This window comes from Emys orbicularis, chromosome 1 (genome assembly GCF_028017835.1).
Source record: "Emys orbicularis isolate rEmyOrb1 chromosome 1, rEmyOrb1.hap1, whole genome shotgun sequence".
NCBI lineage: Eukaryota > Metazoa > Chordata > Testudines > Emydidae > Emys > Emys orbicularis.
In genome coordinates, this window is record NC_088683.1 from 173,949,500 (window position 1) to 173,974,968 (window position 25,469).

At 43.1% G+C, this 25,469-nt stretch overlaps 1 protein-coding gene across 1 annotated transcript; it reads right to left on the reverse strand.

Moving 5' to 3' along the window:
• Positions 1-2,826: 2,826 nt before the first annotated feature.
• Positions 2,827-23,842, reverse strand: BTLA (B and T lymphocyte associated). Its single transcript, XM_065423465.1, has 6 exons — positions 23,673-23,842; positions 10,843-11,163; positions 9,526-9,561; positions 6,750-6,905; positions 5,586-5,632; positions 2,827-3,397 (listed from the first exon to the last, which is right to left on the reverse strand). Exons 1-6 carry the CDS (start codon positions 23,758-23,760, stop codon positions 3,056-3,058), a joined length of 990 nt encoding a protein of 329 aa, XP_065279537.1. The 5' UTR covers positions 23,761-23,842; the 3' UTR covers positions 2,827-3,055.
• Between the last annotated feature and the right edge of the window lie 1,627 nt (positions 23,843-25,469).

Here is a 25,469-nt window from a genome sequence, read left to right on the forward strand (position 1 = left end):
TGGGCTCTCCCTCCACCCGCATCTCCTGCCACCCCAGCCCTGGGCTCTTCTCCCCCCCCTGCTGCCCCAGCTCTGGCCCCCACCTGCACCTCCTGCCACCCCAGCCCTGGGCTCTTCCCCCCCCCCCACCCGCACCTCCTGCCACCCCAGCCCTGGGCTCTTCTCCCCCCCCCTGCACCCGCACCCCCTGCTGCCCCAGCTCTGGCCCCCACCCGCATCTCCTGCCACCCCAGCCCTGGGCTCTTCCCCCCCCCCACACACACCTCCTGCCACCCCAGCCCTGGGCTCTTCTCTCCCCCCCTGCACCCGCACTCCCTGCTGCCCCAGCTCTGGCCCCCACCTGCACCTCCTGCCGCCCCAGCCTGGGCTCTTCCCCCCACCCACACCTCCTGCTGCCCCAGCCCTGGGCTCTCCCCCAAAGAAAGAATTGGGTGGACTAAATGGACATTGCACCTCTCTATCTGAAGCCTAGCAAGGCAGGTACGTGGATCCCACTAGAATTTAAAATGAAAAGTAAGGGAGGAGAGGCTCTACTAGACTGGGCAGCTTTAGATACAGTACCAGGCACGTAGGAGGATTTACACTTCTGAGCCATGGAAGCAGAAATTGACTTTTCTTTTCCAGATTTAGCTAATATTCAGAAAGGGAATCCAGCACCTGCCTTCCAGATTTGATCACCCTCAAAATTCAGGAGGGCTCAAGCTCAGTTTGGGCAGCTGTTACTTCATTTCTCCCAAATCAAATATACTGATCCACTGTAACTTGCTGTAGGAAAAAGTAGAATAAATTGAGCAAGAAATGCTTCCCAGTGGTTATTAGGACTGGAATTGCTATTTTCAACAGCCATTGCTTTTTTTTTTTAATTATTATTATTATTTTTAAGTTTTAGTTTTATTTGTTTAAGAGGAAGACCATGATATTGCATTGGCAAATTCCCCATAGAAACAAAGAATGGAACAAAAGAATAATAAAGGCACCTCAACTTTTCCTCATTTATGTAGGAAAGTCTTATAATATGCATCCAGATATCCTCCAATCACACAAGCTGAAAATGGTTCCACTTTACTGCAGTTCTGTAACCATATGGGAACCAATCCCGTCTATGTTCTGTGCACATCCAAAATTCCTGCTGAATAACCCGCCCTGGGAGCGAGTTACCAGTGACCCAGGGCTGGGGTGGCAGGAGGGTGCGGGGGGGGGGAACCAAAAAACCTAGAGCCGGCCCTGCAATCAGAATCCCAGGAAAGCCAATTATGAATACTTTAAGGGAACAATTTGTGAACAACCTGTACGCTGAAATTTGAGCACATAAACTGTTCATCAAATAGTTATGGAAAAGTGAATAAATAAAAAAATCAGCCTGTTCACAAATGAAATATTTATAGGAAATAAATAAACTGACACTTAGGGTATGTCTGCACAGCAAGAAAAACCTATGGCTGGCCCATGCCAGCCGACTCAGGCTGTGCAGCTGTTTCATTACTATGTAGACCTCTTTGGCTGGAGTCCAGACTCTAGGACCCTGCCAGGTGGGAGGGTCCCAGAGCTTGGGCTCCAGCATGAACCCGGATGTCTGCAGAGCAATGAAACAGCCCCGTAGCCTGAGTTGGCTGGCATGAGCCAGCCAGAGGTTTTTCTTTGCTGTGTAGATATACCCTTAGACCTTTTTCCTGTTTGTTTATCACCTCAGCAGCACAATACATCTTGGCCTTGTATAATATCTTTCATGCAATTGTATCCCAGGCTCTCCACATAAACAAACGGTACAGTTAAACGTGAAATCAGAGGTGGAGGGAAATCAGTTGGTATAAACCAGGGAGACAATATGTTTCAGATAAGATTTTGAAAGGGGAGGGAGATGGAAGGATCTATGAAGGGTGAAGGCTCTTTTTGCCAACTGTTTTGAGATGATATGATGGTATGTGGAGAAGGCCATGAGAAGAGTGTAATTGGGAGGAACAAAGTGTCAGAGAAGTAGGTCAGAGTAAGTCCATATAAAGTTTTTTTAAAAATTAGGGCAATTTCTAGCTGGATCCTGAACTAAATAGGAAGCTAGTAGAGTTGTTTGAGAATCAGGTGATGCGGTGGCCGTTCATTTTACTTGTAAGAAGGTGAACAGCAGCATTCAGCAAACTGCTGGTGTTTGGCTTCCCTAGTCATGGCTCTCCACAGAAAAGTGAATTCCATGTTCACCTACAGTCTATGCTTCCATCTGAACAGGCTGAGCCATCCATTCATCTGTAATGTGTCTTATCAACATGACATCTGTTTATCTGTAAATGCATAAATTAATGTATGCATCTATTACCCCTGTTTGTGTATCTTGCAGTTTATCAATACATTCCTCCTCTTTGTTGCCTCTTTAACCTCACATAGTTATTTTCTTGTCTGTCATTTCAAACATGATCTCTTTCTTTTAGATTTTTTTTCATACTGTCTAGCTAACCCCATCTACGCGGATGGGGATAGGCTGCTGGTTGAGAGTGATAAATTAGTAGTAGAAAACAAAAACAAAAAACATTAACTTGCTTTTTAGTTAGTAGCAGGTTGATATGTTCTTCATAGTCACAGAACACCTCCCAGTCTTATGCTTAAATATGTTCTTCAAGCAAAATTCATATCGTCAAAAGTTTTCTTCAACAAACATAATTCATAATTTCCCCCAGTGGACCTAATCTAACTCATTGTCCTTTAAATTTGTTTTCTTTTCCAATGCTCCTAACCTTTATTATTCAGTTTTTATTGATCCTGTCCAAACTCTGACTTTGTTCTGGGCAGTGCTTTGATCAGAGCAGGGGGTTCCTGGAATATGAAAGCTTCAAATGAATCCACGTGGAAGATAACAAACATATGATTGCTAATATCCAAGCATGAACAGGGGCTTCACTTAAGTGTGAATTCCAGCACATATCCTAAGAATCAGCATGCTTTTATTGATGAGAGTTCCTCTTTGTTTAGAAGAAAGTCTACTTATGCTCCTGCTGTAAAGCTTGAATCACTGCAGGACATGTAACGTTACGGTGCTGGCCAAGTTAAAGAGATGTCATTGCCAGGGCTATTTCTTCACACAAACAGTGGCATATTCTGTAAGTTCAATTTCCACATCCTGCTCCTTTCTCGGGAGCTTATCTAGAATACTAGAATGGTTTAGTGAAGCATAAACAAGGACATCTTCGCTCTCAGATGAGGGCTGGTAGGAATCAACAGCAGCGCTGTCACAGGCGTTGTCAGTTGCTGCCCTGCTACCATTCCAGTGAGGGACATGATTATCATAAATTGTGCTGTCATCCAATGGCTGCTGCAGGCTAGCCATGGAGCAATAGTAAAGTGTAGATCCTTCATTGGGGGCATGCGTGGTCCTATCGGTGTGGTATGGAGCACATGTAGATCTGCTGACCTGCAAGAGAACAGAATGGTGTTCAGCTCTGTGTGGAACTGTGTATTAGATATGTGTCGGCTGCGCAAAGCACACATGTGAGACGTAACAGAGATGCGGCATAAGGTTTCATTCAGCTGGGCTCTACCGCTACAAAATTGCATTAAAAATGATGGATAAATGTTGGAGCAAAGGTGGACATCCAGGTTCCCTGGAATATACTTTAGGGTAATGCACCAAATTATGGGATAAAGTTAGAAATCATTGCAACTTTAGCCTTTCTCTACCTTTACTTCCCTTCCCAAACTCTCTGTCTCCTTTCTTTTCCCCCCTCTTACCCTCTCTCCATGTGATATGAGTTTCAGGGTAAAATTGAACATCATGTTGCAAGAGCTCTCCTAACTCACTCGTTCTGTGCCTCTCACTTCCATGGCTCTCCCTGCCCATCACTCATCCAGTCTCAGAATGCAAGACTCTCTCTATTTGTCCCCATCCTTCCATCTCCTAATCTGTCATTCCGTCTTTCATCCCTTGTCCAGCATCTGTCTGCTTATAAGTTCATTCATGTATTTTTTCCTAAAGAAACCCTCCTTTGGACCCCACTTGCCTATCCACCTAAATTCTATCTCCCTCCTTGAGTGGAACATCTGTTCCTGCTATCTCAATCTTCTCTCCTGTAACACCCCATTGAATCCTGTGTAGTCTGGTTTATGGCCTTTCAACTCCTCTGGAACATTCCATGCAAGTGTCACATGACCTCATACTGGCCACATTTAAGTACCATTTTTCTTCACTCATCTTTCCCACTGTTTTTTTGACACTTCTTCTCCATGGGCTTCAATTTTCTCCTTCTTCTCCACAATCTTTCTGTTTTTCCACCAGTAACTTCTCCCTTTCTCCCCTCTCCTTTTGTCTCAGGGTTTTGTCCCTTGTCCCCTCCACTTATCCCTCTGTACTCTCACTAGGTAAGCTCATCCAGTCCCACCGTTTCAGCTACCATCACTAGGTAGGTGATTCCCAAATCTCTTGCCTTCTTCCCCTCATTGCAATCTCACATTTACGCCATGTCTGGGCTGTCCCACTGACAAATCAAGCTCATAGTGGCAAAATTGAAACTCCCCTTCTTTCCTCTTCAGCCCTCTCCCTTCTTTTCTCCATCACCTTTGACAACTGTGCCATCCTCTATATCAGCCTCGCAACATTACTGAATGCGACTCCTGTCTTTCCTTTTTTTTCTTCCATGTCTCTCCTTTCTCCAAATCTATCAGTTCCTCTTATACATTTCTGAAATCCACTCTTCCCTCTCATTCCTTCCCACTTTGTCTTCCCTCACCTTGCTTACTGCAATCTACTCCACATTGGCTGCCTACTGTCATTTCTAGTCCCCCAACAGTCTGCAAAAAATGCTGCTGCTAACACTATCTTCCTTTGCTTGCTACTCTGATCGGATTACTGGCCTCTGGCTTCTTGGTGCGTTGAGGCCATTGCCTATCATACTGATGAATATGGTTTCATTGTTTCCTTGTACTCACTTGTCTGTACCCATTTGTTGTCTTTTGTCTTATACTTAGACTGTAAGCTCTTTTGGGAAGGGCCTGTCTTTTGTTGTTGTTGTTGTTCTTTGTACAATGCCTAGCACAATGGAGTCCAGGTCCACGACCGGGGTTCCTAACTGCTATGGTAATACATATAGCCACATTTTTTAAATTTTTCTTTCACTTTCCATGTCAAGTTCAAACTTCTTGTCCTCACCTTCACTGCATTACCCAGCTCCAACCTTACCAGGATCTCTGCTTCTATGCTTTTCCACTTCCCTTTCCACTGCCTGTGTTCTTTCCAGGCTCCTGTCCTAAAAACCCCATCTGTATCCTCTTTGCATCTGCTTCCGCAATTCCCATATATTTGGAATGTCATCCCTCTGTCCCTTCAAAACCCTACTCAAAGCAGATTTCTTCCACTAGTCCTTATACAGCTGCGACCCAACAACTATAGAACATGGACTAGCAAAACAAAACTACTTCACTTGAACTTTGCACCTTCAGCCTATGTGGTGTTACATGACTGAGGCGTATTCTCTGTCTTTTATTTAGACTGTTAGCTCCTTGAGCTAGGGACTGTCTTCCTATATGTTTGTACAATACTAAGCACGCTGTCAGCACTCAATAATACAGGATATGACAAGGCTTGGTAGCACAGAGCTCAAACATACCGTGTTCATTTCCTTCTGTGAGGTTACTGGGGTTGTCTTGGGTTTCACTGGGGAGGGAAAAAAAAGAAAATGGTGTATCAATAAAACAACTGTGAGAATTGTCTTTCTGCTAGTAGAAAAAGGTTATGGACATCAGTAAAATACCCCTTTCCTTACTGGATACACCTCAAAACATGAAAATCCAGTTAGAGTATGCCCAGGTTGGATTCAGGAAGATCTATTTTGACAAAGGGTAATAAACATATTCTACAGTTTACTAGGAAATATGACTGTCCCTCCATAGCCCCAGAAATGTAAAAAGATATCTTCCCAGTATAAGGGGGGTGGGGGAAGGAGGGAGATTCTCCTAGGTTAACTGAAGGGGAGGCAGTTCTAGTCATAAACAAGAACATACTAGCCAGAGGCATCAGGCATGGAAAACACTCGATAAACTTGAGCCATGTAGTAGGCAATTACAGAACCTTTCATTGGAATGTCTCAAAGCATTTTTCAAATATTAACCAACGAACCCTCAGAAAGCCACTGAGAAATAGGTAAGGGAAATGACCCATCACTTCCCACCACTGAAGTGACAATGTAGTGGAACTGTGGGTTCCATTTCTGAGGTGGAAGATAGCATTTTTGTAACAGCCCATGACACTACATCTTAGGAAGGGAAGAAGAATATTGTATCTAATTGAAAATACAAAGGGAAATTAGGGAAGCAGAATGTAATTAGTTGGAGTGTGATCAGGACTGCAAGGTTAACTCTCCCACCTTATGAACTGTAGCAAGGGATCTGTAATGACCATAAGTGGTCAAGACTCTTGTTTAATGTCTTATCTGTAAAATGGGGATGGGGAGAGACAAAGAGCAAATCATAGCATTTCAAACTACTAAAGAAGTGGAGTTTGAGGTTTGGGTGGGTTCTTATTTTATACAAACCTATTGCACTATCCCTAGATGAGAGTAGGCCGTGTGACAAATAAAGCTGCCAAAGAATCATCATCATAACCAGGTGGGCCTTGGCCATGTTCTAGCTCATCTGTCAGTTGGGGATGATTATTCTCAGACATTTTAACAGTACTTAGAGAAGGGACGTTTTAAATAGTGGAAACCAGAGAAAACCAAATGACTCTGCCCACAGCAGCAAAAGGAAGAACAGGAGGTGGTATGAGAGCTCACCTTGGTGCCACCGCAGACAACACAACAGGCATAAGCAGATAAGGATGAGGAGACACAATGCCCCCAGAGATGGTAGGGCATAAATAATCCACTTCTTATTGTTGTTGCTAGGTCCTTGAGGAGCTTCTGTGACATTAGTGGCACCTGCAAATTCCTCTAAGATTTATTAGTACATGATATAGGATGTTGGCTGGATTATTCCGAGCCATCCGATTAGTTCATAAATTCAATGTACCAATTTGTTTAATCTGCTAACCGCACATTTTTTAGAGTAACTTGAATTAGGCTAGTTAACCAAGCATTTTAAAATATTCATTAGAAATATATTTAGTGAATTGTGAGGGGTGAAAGGCTATCTGAAATTCTTAGGGGGATTGGGGTTAGGGGCTGCTCAAAACTTCCTTTTTCTGCTCCAGATTCTCGCCTCCTCTTCTCTTTTTCGTTTCCTGTACTTTTTGCAGCATAGAAAAAAACTAACTTGGGAGGTTCCATTTTATTTTTTTCTCAACTAAACCCAAAGCCCAAGACTTTCAGAAATGGATGCCTAAAGACAGGCTCCTGAGTCCAGACTTTGGCACTAGCCTAATTTTCAGAAGTGGTAAGCACCCCGCAGCTCCCACTGAAGTCTATGCAGGGGCGGCTCCAGGCACCAGCGCACCAAGCGTGTGCCCTGGGCGGCAAGCCACGGGGGGTGGCCTACCAGTCACCATGAGGGCGGCAGTCAGGCTGCCTTCAGCGGCATGCCTGCGGGAGGTCCGCCGGTCCCGCAGTTTCGGCGGCAATTCGGCGGCGGGTACGCCGAAGGCGCGGGACCGGCAGACCTCCCGCAGGCATGCCGCCGAAGGCTGCCTCACTGCCGTGCTTGGGGCGGCAAAATACATAGAGCCGCCCCTGAGTCTATGAGAGCTGCTGGGTGCTCAGCACTTCTGGAAATCAGGCCATATATCTAGGTGCCTAACTATGGACTCAGGAGCTTTGGGTTCCCTTTAAGGGACGGCAGGAGGAAAAGCTTAGAAAGGAGAAGGGCTGGCAGAGGAGCCAGATTGGTGGGGAACTATGAGATTTTTGTCCCTTTGCTGCCTGTAATATTTCAAGAGAACAGTATGTTAAATGAGGGTGACAAAGATAGTAAAGATAATTTCCCCCATATCTATTTTGAAACCCATGTAATGTATAGGGTGCACCGATCCCTTTTTGTTGACAAGGGCGCAGCTGTGCATCGTTGGTTCATAGTGTGTGGGTGTGACACTCCTGAATAGGCCAGGCAGACTAAACAGATTATGGCTTTGGGTAATCTCTTTAAGATGATGTTTATGTTCTGTTGACCCTTGACCCCGAACTGATCTTGGAAGGTTTATGCTTGTGTTTAAACTATAATCTATATGTTAAAAGCTAACATGCTTATAAATGCGGATATTAAAGCTGTAATGTAAGTAGGGAAGAACAAAATGTATAAATAGTCGAAATAGGCTTTGCAACAAGTTTAACACCTAACAGAGACTAGTAGTTAACATAAGGCTTAAATATTTAGCATAAGTACTTAACCTACAATGATAATTTTTAGCAATATGTATCTTGTGATAAACAAGTAAACTGCAAAGGAATAGATTAAACTTAAAATAATAGCATTTTAGGGGCTTTTTGGTACACCTTTACCCCGATATAACAGGAATTCTGATATAGCGGTAAAGCAGTGCTCCAGGGGGGCGGGGCTGCGCACTCCGGCGGATCAAAGCATGTTCAATATAATGCGGTTTCACCTATAACGCGGTAAGATTTTTTGGCTCCCGAGGACAGCATTATATCGAGGTAGAGGTGTATATGTAACCATGCAGCAAAACTAAGTTTACCCATTGAAACTATTGTGAAATACATTGACGCAAATTGGCCATGCAAGCGGCCTGAATTCTGACATTGGCCCCCTGGAATGCTATACAACAGTGGCTCTCAAACTTTTTTACTGGTGACCCCTTTCACATAGCAAGCCGTTACCCCTGCTATACAAGGACAGGGCATTGAGACTTAATCAAATATGGTCCCATATATGTGTGGGTGTAATGGAAAGGTGTATAAAAAATGTACACTCAGCCCTTAGTTGAAACATCAGTCTGGAAACCTTATCATCACTCCCACTTACAGTGCTTCTCCATGTACTATTCATTCCATCTTCACTCATGATGATCGCCATAAGGTTGTAAATATGCACATTGTAGGGAATTGTTTTTCTATCCTCGTCTGACTTTTCTATGACTGTAATTATACTTGCTTGCATTTGGGTACTAAATAAAGTCTTCATGTCTCTATATATGTGACTCACCAATCTTATTTCCTGTAACAAATATTTAAGTAGTCACCTGAGTAAAAGAACCTGTTATTAGTGACTTGTGCATTTTGCACTGTAAATTAATCAAAGACTACAATTCTGATACAGTGTGACTCCTGGAACAGCATGAGTGACATGTGTAGCATGTATTACGCAGTATGAGAGAAATGTGTGTGAACTGAACAATCTGTTACACTATGATGGAGTGTCTAATTAGCTTTGTCTCGCTTATGCTGATACATTAATGCATTAGGGTGGGCAGCAGCAGGGGATTCTGGCATAGGTGATGGCTGTTTAGGTCCAAGTGAAGCATTCAAGCTATGGTGTGAGCAACAGTGATTTAGTGAGGTTAAACAATATTTCAGTATGTGCAAAAATATATGACCCTCCCCAAACACAGTCATATAAATACTAGATAGTTCCCCTATTTTATGAGAGAAGATCAGAACTTACTTGATGGTGGATTTGTGGGGGCATTTGGAGGCACTTCTGAAAAAGAAAAGCAGGACAAGAATTGAAACTGATCTGAGAACTTGGTAAACTTCATGTTCCGGTTATGTTTTCCATACTCAAAGAGCAATCTTATAGTGAAGTCTCCATGACTTCTACTTTTGATTAAGGGAAACAACAAAACAAGAAAGAAGGCAGTTGGTGGGAGGGCACAGCACTTGTCTCCTAAGGCTGCTTGAGTAGTACACACACATTATATTCAAAGACTTTGACATTTAAAAAAATCAGCCAAGTGAATAATTTGCAAATAGCTATTATGTCACTTTTTCAAAATACATTTGTGAATAATTTTTTTTCTTATTTGCTCAGCACTTTCTATTAGAATTTAGCTCACACCAAGAGACTTGTGTGAGCTGGGCACAGGCTAAACCACCTTGCAAGGTTCAGCAATAAATGCTGTGAGGGATTTTTCTATCCCTGCACCCTATGTACATTGCTGCAGCAGTGAACAGGGGCCATAAAAGCTCCTTAACATACTGGGAGAGAATTCTCCTGGTGCAGGCACTGTGGAAGAGAGCCTTACAGCTGGACTAGGCCAGGACTGTGCCAGAGCCATATTGAGCAGTTCCTGGTTGCAGAGCTGCTTATAAGCAGCCCAGGCAGGGCTGCCATGAAGTAGAGCAGACCTCTGAGTTGTTCTGGGAACCACACCAAGCCCAGATCCCAAGGGCATCATATCCCTCTTGCTGCTGGGACTGTACTGTATTCTGTGCCTCCAAGAGGCATAGCACGAAGTCATACACTCCCTTTGTACTCTCTGTAAGACAACTGTTGCTTTCAGCATGATTTTCTCCTAAGCCATTTCATTCCTTGTACTTTGTTGACCTTGTCCAATAACATGCACCTTTTCGCATCTTGACTGATTTGTGCAGCTTGTGACCAGACTGTACCTTTCCTGACTTTCCTTGGCTTTGACTGACTTATATTTCTTATTACTAGATTGGCCTTTCATGGATCATCCTAAATTCCAAGAGTTTTAGAATCCCCCATGACTGTATTTTTCTTTTCCTGATGCTCTTGAGTCTTTCCTGATTTCTTCCTAATGACCTTTAAGAGAGCCAAAAAGAGGGAAGACAGACATTAACAGGAGCAGAATGGGAGAGGTAAGAATGTTTAGGAGGCTGGTTGGATTACTACTGTGCCACTGAATAGTGTGTGTGTTTGTAGAAACAGGCTTCCAGATAGAATGCGTTTTTAACCTTTGGAATCAGTTCTGATAAAGAGAAACTCCTTCAAAACTAGTTATCCTCTAATGCTTACCTTGAACACGAACTACTACTGCATGGCTCTGACTGCTTAAACTTCCCACAGTAGCTTGGCAACGATAGAATCCACTGTTGTTCTGATGAACAGGTACAAAGTTCAGAACAAACACTTTCCCTCCTTCCCAGGCTGTGTGCATGTTTGACTCATCTTTCAGAAGTAAGCAGTCCTTCCCCTCTATCTTGCACCAGTTCATGGCCGGCTTTTCTGTGCAGTACTCCACTGGACACTCTATACTGAGGAAGTCCCCAGGTTTTCCCTGGTATTGGTTACCTCTTGTAACATGAAGTTCAACAGTACAGTTCACAGTCACATCTCCTGGAAGAGAAGAAAAACCCGAAAGATTATAATTGTTTCATAGTGTCTCTTCCCCGTATAGCTCTATTCATAGTCTCTTCTGACTGTCATTGCCCATTCTCTGCCTTGTCTACTTTTATGAGATCTCCTCATTATTTCTGTATGGGTCACTGAAAGAAGATAAAGCATAGATTATGGGTTCTTTCATCTCAAGGGACACAAAACTGGCTCTTGCAGAAGACTGGTAACGTGATGCAACTTTTGTCTATTGGTTCATGTCTAGCCCAGCTGTGACATTATAGTAGGTCAAGAATTCTCTGTCAAAATTATTTTTGATGGAAAATGCAGTTTCTGCAAAATTGGGGCAGAGTTAAGGTTATGCTGGTTGCGCTACTAGTGAACTGTGCCTCTCTGGTTGGAGAAATAAAAGTTATGTACTATTAGATGCCTTAACTCTTCATTTCCTTGTTTTCTATTTTGTGTGTTATGTATAGAGCCCCCTTAGCTCTCACACAACTTAGAGGTTTTGTGCATTAATAGAAAAATAGAGAGGTGGAAAGTATCCTAAATCTGGCCTCATTTCTCCCCCAACATTGTTCCCCGCTCCTAAATCCAAATGAGGGAGGGGACATCTGATCAATTTGACTCCAGGGAAGGGCACAGAAGTAAACAGACAGGTCAATAACTGTCGCCTCCAAGGTGGTGTGGTATAGCCTTTGGAAAACTGCCAAAGTAGTTAGCATCAGCATTGTGTGCACACGAACAATAAACTGGACTAACTCACTTCACAGCAAAGTTTAGTTCACTTTGAAAGAGGAATCCAGAGTTTGTGATAAGTGCAGAGTCAGTGCTCACAATAAATTGTGTTGTGTGTACTCAAGTGTGGTCAAAGCAGATAAACTCAAAAAGCTGCAGATTTAACCTCCCCCTCTCCCCTTGTAGACAAGCCCTTACAGATGATGTATGAATGAGTCTAAGCTACGATAACTTGCTGAGCATACCATCTGGAAGAATATGAATGTGGTGCCAGTTTAGATTCCTTAAACCCACTTCCTCCTACTGTTGTGTAATTTGCCCCTCACATATTACTTCTAAATTTGGAATCCTATTTGTCAGGAAGAAAGGACATAATTATGTGTGTTGGGTTTGGGGCGGAGGGGTTCCCCCCGTTTTTCCTCTCAGACTTTGTTGTTACTCTGGGATTTACTTGAGGTGCTGGTGGTTTCGTTAGTAGTGACAACATGCTGCCAGTGTGTTATTTTTATTTTATATACTATCTTGGCCTCAAATAGCTTACCATCTAATAGTGGTGTCCAGTTATTGTAAACTGTGTTTTCAGCTTACTTTTTTTAAGGCACACAGAGGACTTTGAGAGCAGGTGCCTTGAAATAAAAGAAATTATGAATGTTCTAAACCTACGAAATATGAATCTGTTGTTTTTAATATTCTCCTGCAATCGCACACATGTATAACTGTAACCATGCATGCAGTACTAGTCCCATTGAACTCAATAGGGCTAAATATATGCTTTAAGTTAAGCACATGTGAAAGTTAAGCACATGTGAAAGGAGCCTAAATCAGAAAGTGGGATCATCATCTTTGCCTGTAGCTCAGACCCTTCCATTTCTGAGGAAAGGAAAATACAAATAGACTGTTAGTGTGCAGGGCAGAACAGCTGCACGGCTGAATAGTCTAAAAATGGAAACAAAGAGCTAGAATTAGAAAGCAGAAGTTTCAACCAGAACAACAATTAAAACGTCTATAATAATCTTCCGGAAATACAGTACCTGCAATGATCACAACTTGCTAGCCGTCCTTTCGATGCTATCATTGCGTGTGACAGATGCCTATATCAGAATGTTAAATTTGATCTATAGTTTTTTGTAGTAAGCCTGTCTGATACTGCATATACTTGATGCCTCTTCCCTAAATACATTAAATGTGTTATTCTTCATCAAAATAGCTGTCCATGGTCAGTAACACAAACCAACTCTGCTCCTGCCGTTTTCTTTTCAAACTCTATTTTTCTAAGAGGCCTACACAGTCTAGTCCTTCCGTCCTTTGACACAGCTTTAAAACAAACCTTTAGTAACCCTCACTACTTTGGCATCAATATCCAAAGCAACATTGTTATATTATTTCTGTAGCTTCTTCTTTCCCCTTTCACACCAGCATTATCTTCCCTGTCTTGTCGTAAATTAGATCCTGATCCTACAGTGAGCTTCGCAGGGATGCAAGGGGTCTGCCACCACAGACTTTTATGGTGGTGTAGAAATAGAAACACTACCATTCACTATTAGTTGAGGAAGAATCACTCAATTAACATTTCATAAACACTCCCTAAGGGATGATGAATGTAGCTGAGGGGACTCTCTTGTAAGCGGGAACTAAAGAACAACATAGATTAATTCATGTAAATGTTAGTAAAACCACATTCCTTTTCAACCACGTCTTTAGCTAAAAAGCAGACATCACCCAAATAATCATCTTGGACAGGACAAGATACCCTGATGCTGTGGAAGGACCTCCCTGGATTGTGGCAAAGAGGTGCAGAAGAGCCTAGCTGGGCTCAGACCCTTAAAGAGGCTGCTGAGCTATCCTCCTGCAGGGCCGGATTAATGCAGGGGCTTTAGGGGCTGCCACCCAGAGCCTCAGGCTAAGGGGGGCCCTGCGGGCCGGATGCGGCCCTCTGCTTCTTTTTATCCGGCCCGCAGCAAGTTTCACACCACGGGCCGGATACCAGTCCCCAAGCCTCAGTGCCATCCCCCGGGGCTGGAGCTGCAAGCGCTGGCTCACCGATGTGCCCCTGTGGCCCCTAGGCGAGGGGCATTCAGGGAATCTCTGCGTGCTGCCCCCACCCCCAGCACTGGCTCTGCAGCTCCCATTGGCTGGGTACCCTGGCCCCTCTGCCTAGGAGCCGGACATGCCAGCCACCTCAGGGAGCAGAGCAGCACGGAGCCAAGGCAGGCAGGGATCCAGGGACCCTGCTGCACCGCCAACCAGGAGCCATCAGTGCACCCCCGTCGTGCACCTCTACCCCAGCCTGGAGCCCCCTCCTGCACCCAAACTCCCTCCCAGACCCCACACCCCCACCGGCACCCCAACCCCGTCCCATCTCTGGCCCCACCCCAGAGCCCACCCCCCTCCCCAGCTGGAGCTGCACCCCCTCCTGCACCCCAATCCCCTGCTCCAGCCCTGAGCCCACTCCAAACCTCCAGGGGCCCCACACAATCTAATAGCCCCAGGCCCACAGGAGAGTTAATTTGGCTCTGTCCTCCTGAACACGGTTTGCCAAGCAAAAGCCAGGAAAGAGACAGAAGCAGTCTGATGGAGGCAAGTTGGCACTGAAACATGGATAAACTTGCACTTCTGCTGCTTGTGCCATACCTGCTCTGAGATTGAGGACTTCAGTTTTCCAGGCCAAATGTAACCAGCCTACATAGATGATCACCGAGGGAAATTCCCCTCCCGTAAACTCCCTGCAGTGCTACCAGTTAAGACAGAAGGAGCCATTCTATGCTTAACACGAATATTTCACTTGCTTTGAACTTTACAAAAATTTCCATTTGCATTGAGAGTGCTCATACTTTGTCTCATCCAAAAGGTGATTTTTTTTTTCAAGAGAGAGTTTGAATAAAATGTTTTCATCTGCTTCTCAGCCAGGAGAATGTGATTCATGTTTTCCCCTCTTTTAAAAAGAACGTGTGTGTGTGTGTGGTGACTACAAAACATCTTTATCTTAACATTTGAACAATAACAAGTGCTGGGACAGCAGAAAGCCCTCTTCCTTCTGGAACAAACTCTTTGCCTTGTCTGAAGAAATAGGATTCTGTAGGCACAAAGTGATGAACATGGGCAGTATCCTTTCCTTTCCTATCTGATTTCAGTGTTCACAGAAGTGAGATGCTCTCCTTGGCTGCAATGCAAGTACTGCTATTTGCTCATTCAGCGTCACTTGTAGGAAACCACAACAATCAGGCTTGCTGCAGTGATGAGAGTGCTGGGGAGGCAAAACTGACTCCCCAAAGGCCAGAAGGATTGCTCTCCCACGGTCACTTCCTTCAGCCCATAGGTGTGAGGCGTAGTAATAACATGATACCTGGCTCTCATAGTGCTTTTCATCAGCAGATCTCAAAACACTTGACTAAGGCGGTCATTATCATTATCCCCATTTCACGGATGGGGAAACTGAGGCACGGGAAAAGGGAAGTAACTTGCCCAAGGTCACCCAGCTGCTGCTAATAGTGATCTGCAAAAAGAAAATGGGCTTGTACCCTTGTTTCTTTGCTGCATAATGACGTGTGTGTGTGTGTGTGTGTGTGTGTGTGTGTGTGTGTGTGTGTGTGTGTGTGTGTGTGTGTGTACCCTAAAAAAAACAAAAAAGCCACTTCTGCTTGGTTTTTTATGTTAAAGATTCAATTCCTGTCTAGGCTGAAAGATGCTATTGAAGAGTGGAGAGCTAGTGCAATGATAACATCATGAGAATCAGATGTGTGAAACCTGAGGTATTGCAGAGGAAAACAATTTTGGACAGACTATTTAAAACTCCTCCAGTTTTGGGTTTTGGTTAATACCTATTTAACTGCAATAACTAAACACTTGGGATAAAGGAAGTCTTTGCTCAAATCCAGCATACTCTCTCCTTCAGTTAAATGGTTGGAGCCCACAATGAATATGCTTTGAGACCTCTCAATGGCCCTTCCACAAAGCCAATGGAAAATCAGACCTGACATACCAGGTTTTTCTAAGCGGAAAAACAAGCAGTAAAAAAAAAAAAACCATAAAAATATTTCAGGCCTGCCTTATATGTAATTAAAGGGCACAAGGCCAATTTTTGAAAAGTTCTTTGCGGGTTCTCTTTAAAAAGCAGTAGTGGGCCTCTGACTCAGGGAAGAAGTGGTCTAAGGTAAGCCTTAGGGTTTTGCTTTGTTTTGGTTTAAGTGCCTAAATAAAACACAGCATCCTAGGAAGTGGGAGATGTTTTTTCTTTATTAACCGGAGTATCCATTAGCAAGGGGAAACTCTGGACTCTAGTGCAGTAATACAGAGTTTATATGTGCTCGTACAAGCTTTACTGGGGGTGAATAATGCTCACCTTCCTTTTTCTGTAAGAATATCTCTTGAACATTTCTGCCTGTTTCCTGTGCTGTGGTTTATTAACAGTTAACAATAGTGGTGTAACTAACCAACTCCAGAAATGATATTGTAGATGTGTGAGTGCATGGTAATTCAAGAGTCGTTGGCTGAGGCCTTGAAAAAGCTGGCCTGTTTACATCAGATGTAGTGGAATTTGTGTCTTGAAAAGCTAAACAGGGGTGGCCATGCACGATCAGTACTTGGATGTCAGACTTCAAAGAGGACAAAGGAATCTATAAAATATGCATTGCTTGTGTATCAAACTAGTCCTTGTAGTCCTCTAATAACTTATACTGCAAAAGGAAGAGATTCTTTTAGATCATTTGATTGCTCTAATGTTTTAGATGCAGAGAGCCAAACTTTAATTTCTGGCTAGACTGGATTCTTCATAAATAAGGATATCTTTTTTTCTGTTTTCTGAGATAAATATCTCCACTCACATTGATGCACATGCCATAACCTCACTGAGAGGAAAATCCTCCTTCGAATGATTTATACTTTAAAGGCTTTTTTTCCAGGCCTGTCAAACGATTAAAAAAATTAATCGCAATTAATCGCACTCTTAAACAATAATAGAATACCATTTATTTAAATATTTGTGGATGTTTCCTACATTTTCAAATATATTGATTTCAATTACAACACAGAATATAAAGTGTACAGTGCTCACTTTATATTTATTCTTAGTACAAATATTTTCACAGTAAAAAACGAAAGAAATAGTATTTTTCAATTAATCTAATACAAGTATTGTAGTGCAATCTCTTTATCATGAAAGTTGAACTTACAAATGTAGAATTATGTACAAAAAAACCTGCATTCAAAAAGAAAACAATGTAAAACTTTACAGCCTACAAGACCACGCAGTCCTACTTCAGCCAATCACTCAGACAAACAAGTTTGGTTACAATTTGCAGGAGATAATGTTGCCTGCTTCTTGTTTACAATGTCTCCTGAAAGTTAGAACAGGAGTTCGCATGGCACTGTTGTAGCTGGCGTCATAAGATATTTATGTGCCAGATGCGCTAAAGCAGGGATCGGCAACCTTTGGCACACAGCCCGCCAGGGTAAGCACCCTGGCAGGTCGGGCCGGTTTGTTTACCTGCTGCATCCACAGGTTTGGCCGATCGCGGCTCCCACTGGCCGCGGTTTGCCGCTCCAGGCCAATGGGGGTGGCAGGAAGTGGCGCCCAGCACATCCCTCGGCCCGTGCCGCTTCCCGCAGCCCCCATTGGCCTGGAGCGGCGAACTGCGGCCAGTGGGAGCCGCGATCAGCCAAACCTGCAGATGCAGCAGGTAAACAAACCGGCCCAGCCCGCCAGGGGGCTTACCCTAGGGTGACCAGACAGCAAGTGTGAAAAATCGGGACAGAGGGTGCGGGGGTAATAGGAGCCTATATAAGAAAAAGGCCCTAAATATCGGGACTGTCCCTATTAAATCAGGACATCTGGTCACCTTAGCTTACCCTGGTGGGCCGCGTGCCAAAGGTTGCCAATCCCTGCGCTAAAGATTCATATGTCCCTTCATGCTTCAACCATCATTCCAGAGGACATGCATCCATGCTGCTGATGGGTTTTGGCAATAACAATCCAAAGCAGAGTGGACCGACATATGTTCATTTTCATCATCTGAGTCAGATGCCACCGACAGGTTGCAATTCTTTTTTTTGGTGTTCGGGTTCTGTAGTTTCCTCATCGGAGTGTTGCTCTTTTAAGACTTCTGAAAGCATGCTCCACCCTCATCCCTCTCAGGTTTTGAAAGGCACTTCAGATTCTTAAACCTTGGGTTGAGTGCTGTAGCTATTTTTAGAAATCTCACATTGGTACCTTCTCTGCGTTTTGTCAAATCTGCAGTGGAAGTGTTCTTAAAATGAAGAACATGTGCTGGGTCCTCATCCGAGACTGCTATAACATGAAATATATGGCAGAAATGTGGGTAAAACAGAACAGGAGACATACAATTCTCCCCCAAGGAGTTAAGTCACAAATTTAATTAACACACTATTTTTTTAACGAGCATCATCAGCATGGAAGCATGTCCTCTGGAATGGTGGCCGAAGCATGAAGGGGCATACGAATGTTTAGCATATCTGGCACACAAATACCTTGCAACGCCAGCTACAAAAGTGCCATGCGAACGCCTGTTCTCACTTTCAGCTGACATTGTAAACAAGAAGAAGGCAGCCGTATCTCCTGTAAATGTAAACAAACTTGTTTGTCTTAGCGATTGGCTGAACAAGAAGTAGGACTGAGTGGACTTGTATGCTCTAAAGTTTTACATTGTTTTGTTTTTGAGTGCAGTTATGTAACAAAAAAAATCTACATTTGTAAATTACACTTTCACAATAAAGAGATTGCACTACAGTACTTGTATGAGGTGAATTGAAAACTACTACTGTATTTCTTTTATCATTTTTACAGTGCAAATATTTGTAATCAAAAATAATATAAAGTGAGCACTGTACACTTTGTATTCTGTGTTGTAATAGAAATCAATATATTTGAAAATGTAGAAAAACATCCAAAAATATTTAATAAATTTCAATTGGTATTCTATTGTTTAACAGTGCGATTAATCGCGATTAATTTTTTTAATCGTGATAAATTGTTTTGAGCTAATTGCATGAGTTAACTTGCGACTAATCGACAGCCCTACTTTTTTTATTTTGTTTTGTTGTTTGTTTGTTTACATTAAAAATTCAAGTCTTGTTTTCCCTTGTTTTGTCCTGGAAAACATTAAGGAGAACTGGAGAACTGTGTGTTTATGATTAATCATGCAGGTTTAATCTGATTAATTGAGATTTGCAACACTTAACTAACTCAACCCATGGGTAGAAACGCTGTGTTAAAAATTGACCATCCTGATCTTTCAATTAACAGCTGGTGCTAGTTTACGTCTGAGTTATGTAAGAATCCGTCATCAAAAACAGTGAAGCCAAGACCCTGTGCTCTTGTAAAAATCACTCCCTTTAAGAACTGCAACTGGCCAGGATCTTGCTTTTACCTTTTATCTAAAGAAAAGAGCAACACTAGCAGCCCCTAGTTCCATTCTGGGGTGCTGACTAGGTGGGAAGAGCAATTCCTCCTGAGTCTTCCAGCACGTAAGTGGTCTCCCATCTAAGTACTAATTAGACTTGATGCCGCTTAGTTTCTAAGAACAGACTGTGTGGTGGTTGGTGGCCAGTTCTGCACATGAGGTCAGTCTAGAGAATCCAAGTAACAGAGGGGTAGCCGTGTTAGTCTGAATCTGTAAAAAGCAACAGAGGGTCCTGTGGCACCTTTAAGACTAACAGAAGTATTGGAGCATAAGCTTTCGTGGGTGAATGCCCACTTCATCAGATGCAAGACCCTTGCGTCTGATGAAGTGGGCATTCACCCACGAAAGCTTATGCTCCAATACTTCTGTTAGTCTTAAAGGTGCCACAGGACCCTCTGTTGCTTTCTAGAGAATCCAGTGATCCCTTCTGGTCTTAAATTCTACGACATGATTGATATTTCTAAGGCAGAACAAAAGCAAGAACATTTTTGTTTGTTTAGCAAACTTTCTGAGCCACGTTTAGTCATCATAAAGAAACAACAAAGGGCACAAACCAACCGCCTTTTGCAAGATCACATCAGGTGATGTTACATTTTGGAAAACCAGTTTGCCAACTCTCTATCTGAATATTTGTGTTCTTGATATGTAAAACTCTTTATATTCTAAGCCCTGGTCTACACTACAAACTTATGTCCGTATAACTATATTGTTCATAGGGGTGGAAAATCCACACTCCTGAGCAACGCAGTTATACCGACCGAACTCCTAGTATAGACAGCATTATGTCAACGGGAGGGCTTCTCTTGTTGATATACCTACCAGCTCTCGGGGAGGTGGAGTACCTGCACTGATGGGAGAAGCTCTCCCGTCAGCATAGGTAGCATCTTCTTTAACCACTACAGCGGCACGGCTGCACTGCTGTAAGTGTCGACAGAGGTACAAGTGTCGGCAAGAGGCACGCTAGAAAGACTCAGGCCATGTCTACACTACAAAATTATGTCAACCTAACTTGCATCATACAGCTCTCTCTCTCTATATATAAGCACAATATTTATATTCCAATTGATTTATTTTATAAGTATATGGTCAAAATGAGAAAGTAAGCAATTTCTCAGTACTAGTGTGCTGTGACACTTTTGTATTTTTATGTCTGATTTTGTAATCAAGTAGTTTGAAGTGAGGTGTAACTTGGGGTACGTGAGACAAATCAGACTCCTGAAAGGGGCACAGTAGTTAGAAAAGTTGAGAGCCACTGGTTTAAAGAATATAGAGTGGCAGTGAGATCTGCTAATTAGTTATGCTAATCTGCTAATTTAAAAAGAGAGAGAGAGATTGGTGGGCAAATCTGCTTCTGCTCCCATCTGCAATACACGGAAAGGGGACCAAAGAGAGGAGTATTGCAGAAGGCACTCTTCTAGTTGATTTCCTTGACATTTGGAATGGACTAATGGATAAAACACATGAGTGCACACATTAATGTTCCCACAGCAGAACTATCTCAGTCATGTTGCACAAATGTAGTGTTTTATATAGCTAAATATCCATGATAATATTTTTTTAAAAGTCACAAAATATTCCACATATGCAACATGGCTGAATTAATATTAGCAAAAAGAACAGGAGTACTTGTGGCACCTTAGAGACTAACAAATTTATTAGAGCATAAGCTTTCGTGGGCTACAGCCCACTTCTTCGGATGCATCCGAAGAAGTGGGCTGTAGCCCACGAAAGCTTATGCTCTAATAAATTTGTTAGTCTCTAAGGTGCCACAAGTACTCCTGTTCTTTTTGCGGATACAGACTAACACGGCTGCTACTCTGAAACCTGAATTAATATTGTTATTGGATGCTTAATTTTTGCCTTTTTTCGCTTAATTTTATCAGAGCTACCTTAATGCTTCATCAATGTACTTCTTTATCTACAAAGAGAAAATTTCCTGTGAATAATTATAGCAATTACTGTTTGAAATTCACCTTCCCACTGAGATGCCTGATAGATAGTCGTTGCTGTTTTCTGGCTGGTGAAAGTTCTCTGCAAGGCCGTGTCAACCGTGAAAACAAATCACTTTGGCTGCAGGTTGATAATAAGTTGTTGTTGTTTTTTAACAGAAGTTTAGAATTTGCAGAGTAATGTGCAAAAACCATGAGTCCTTCATTTTTTCCATCCAATCTTCTCCTTTCCCTGATGTTAAGACAATACTTTTGGCAGGACTCTGTTTCAGGGAGACTTTTATAGTATTCTCCGTGCAGACTGCCTCAGCAGCTGCTTGAGAGCAGCAGTTCCTGTGCCCATCAGGCTGGGTGGGGAAAAAATACACTTTCATGTCACAGAGTTAGTGAGGTTTTATTAGGCTAAAAATAATAGAGGCGTACTGAGCACGTTCAGAGATTTTCCACTCATTTGACATTTTGTGCCTGTGAGGTAATACTACTTTTTACAAATTTAAGAAAGCATACACTCCTTACTGATGACTCCTTACATCAAGTGTCAATGGTGAGCTGGCTCTGTGGAGGCAAAAAGGGTCAGTTTTTGTCCGCGTTAGGACTGAAAATGTTTCCCCTCCCCTATGTCAAAAATGGCTGAAGCAATTTGGCTTAAACTCTTCAGGCAAATGCACCTTTAGGCGAAGAACAAGCATAAGAAATTCATGGCCAAAATGTAAATGTGTCAGAAAGTTATGAACGTGTGAAATCATGGGGCAATAATGGAGACTGCTTTTGCAAATTTCAGCACTGTGCAATATTTCTGATGCCGTTCTGTTATTTGTTTGCGATAGCATGCATGATGTTCAAGGCACTTTCTAAGTATATAAGAAGGGCTGGCCCCTGCTCTGAGGAGTTCACAAAGGACAGACAGGCAGCGTTAGATGTAGGTCAGGGAAGGGGAACAAAACCAGGGATTTTCTACATGCACACAAGATTCATTATAGCGCACATAGCAGAAATAGATTTTTGACAAGACTTAAATGTGGAGAAGGTAGGGGCCTGGCTGATGAATTTGGAGAGGCTGACCCATGCACATGGGTCATGTGGAATAAAGCAGAGAAGTGATTATCTGAGACACTGGCCACTGCCAGACAGTTGGCAATGGCAGAGTGACGCTAAGTTCAACAAGGAAGCTTAAGAAGGGAAGAATAGACTTCCACAGAGCCCTGAGGGAGATGGTCAGTAGTTGTAGAAGCTCACAAAACCTTTGAGGTAGATAATTGTTAGTTTAAAATGGGTAAAACAAAGTACTGAGAGATTAAGTGACTTGCCCAAAGTCAGGTCACACACTGAGTCAGCGGTAGAGAAGATCACATCGCTAACCAGGCAGGGCACGTCCTTTACCCCACACCTCTGACTTTCCCATGATCTGTGGCTAAACTGCTAATGACATGCACTTTAACTTAATCGTTGTCTCATGCTATTAATAGGAGTTTTACAAGTAATATTACGAGTCTGTGCAGTAAATTATAGCAGTGGTGGAAATACAACTTTAAGGTTAACATAGCATAACTTTTCAAAATCAGTTTAATGCTTACAGCATATTATGTGCACTGTTTCACACTATTTTGGACAAATGGAATGGACTGGAATAATCCAGACTGAATTAAAAGTAGTAAACACATGAGAGGCAATAAGCAGTTGTAATGGATGTGCTTATCTTTGTCATCCTTGACTCTAATTTTTTTTTAACCATGAACACAAAGGATAAATGTAAAGGGCTGTTCTTCTTTGTGAGACAGCCCAGAACCTCTCTTTCCATAATCACCATGGGCTAAAGTCTCTGTTGTAACGCCACTGACTTCAGAAAAATTATCATAGATGAATTAGGCACAATGTCTTTATAAATACAGGGACCAACTCTCCCTTATACTGGTATAAATCAGGAGAACCACTATTTAAGTCAACAGTTTCACTGCAGAAAGTGAGAGGAAAATTAGACCCCTTGATTTTTTTTAGGACATGTGACTGAGGTAATTGGTAATTACTAGGTATGGACATGCAAGCACTCTGCTGGCACTCTGGGGTCAAACCACACCTGGTAGAACCTTAGGACTTTAAAAAGGTGCTTGGGTTCTACCCTTGCACAGCTGACAGAGGCTTTGGTCAGGAACTGGAGAGAGCCCAGTCCCAATTAGCTGACTTGCAGTCTAGACAGTAACATAGAGACCTGGTTTTAATATCCATAATCCACGTGCGCATTATTTTACCTTATTAGATTTATGTCCTGTATCTTATTCCACCATCATCCAGCATACCATAGTTTCACAATCTGAATTTCTCCTCACCCAGACTACACGGAAAATCACTTGGGTACATGGTTTTCTATGAAGGCTAGTAACTTAAGTCACATTAGATTGATAAAGCATCTTACCATAAACCTGACAGATATCCAGAGATAGCACCACAAGAAGGATGTGCAGTACAATTCTATTCGCCCGCATGCCTGGAGAAGCCGTCATTTCATCGGCATGGTGGAGATGGGAGAGATTCCTCTGAGGTTAAAGAAGTGCAGTTTGTATAGACACCTATACCTCTCTGTGATTGCCCATGGTGTCTCTGAACTGATTCTCTTGACTGAAGAGTTTAGACAGGGAAGGAGATTTGGGGGTGGGGAAAAGGGCGGGGAAGATTTCTGTAACATACTATGCAAAAATCTGACAGGTTACATGGTGTTCTTTTATGTGGTTGTATCAGCATCCACCGCTTGCTTACTTTCAAAATCTCTGAATTGCAAAACTTCTCATTTTCCCCTGAGTGCTTTTTCAGTGCAGTAAGTGGAACTACAGAATTAAAACTATAAGAAGAAAATCCTCGGTTAGTGCAACACTAAGGCTGAGATTTTAATCTTACAAACATCAGTAAATTCAAAGCGAACACCTGCACAGTAGTGTTTCTTCCCCCACACTTTTTCCAACCCTTTTGGATCGCTTCTTTATTCCATTTTATTTTCATAGTACATTTTTAAAAAACCCTACATTAAAGGAACATTAAGGTGGTTCTTTGAGTAGTGTCCCTATGGGTGCTCCACTGTAGGTATGCTTGCATCAGGGGCACTAGAACATGGCTATGGCCCCATCACTTTTAAAAGTGGGAAAGGCGGTGCGGGGGCAGGGAATTGGGGAGAAGGAGCGGGGGATGAGGGGGGGGACAGGGCCACAGCTCACTTTTAGGGAGCTTCCGCCACTTCTGGCTTGTGTCCTTGCGCTACTGAACTGAGAACTTTGGTAGCAGTGGCCTTTAGGCCACACATGCGCTATGCCTCCTTGGGCCATGCCATGAGGCTAGCCAGCATGCATGGGCAAGGCCCCCTGCCCCTTAATTCCTTCTCTACCACAGAGTCATTGACAAGAACTCTGAAGTAGAGGGGAGGAGGGTGGGTTGTGGAGCACTCGTAGGGACACACATCTTGTGTTCTTGATATGTAAAACTCTTTATATTCTAAGCCCTGGTCTACACTACAAACTTATGTCCGTATAACTATATTGTTCATAGGGGTGGAAAATCCACACTCCTGAGCAACGCAGTTATACCGACCGAACTCCTAGTATAGACAGCATTATGTCAACGGGAGGGCTTCTCTTGTTGATATACCTACCAGCTCTCGGGGAGGTGAAGTACCTGCACTGATGGGAGTTTTGTTACTGCAAAAGGTGAGTAACTTCTTGCAAAGTCAAGCATTCAGTTTAGGAAATGACAGAATTAAGGTTGCCTGTGCAACTTCAGTTTGGCTCCCTTGTACATATGCATAATGATACAGTCTATAATCACATGAGCACATGCTACCATTTCCCCCCAAGGACCTCCTTCCCTCAGCTCCTGTATATGCCCACAGTCCCTTCCCCTATCCCATGCTGTTCGTATCCATCAGCCACTTCCCACTAGCTTCCATTCCCTCTACATCTGCTTCCCCTCAAAATTCTGGCTCCTGTTCTGCCTCCCTCTTCTCTCCTCACTACCCTCTGGGTCTTGCAACCTACTCTCCCCATCTGCTTTCCAGTCAGACAGGTGCCTCCTTTACCTCCTCGCTGCCTGAATACCAGCAGGGGGTCCATTGAAAGCACAGAAAAGATAGTCCCCCTGCTCTCACTTCCAACAGCCAGAGGCCCCCAGAACACAGAAACATCAGTTATATACATCAGCCCCTGAGATGGAATGTATTCACTTGTTC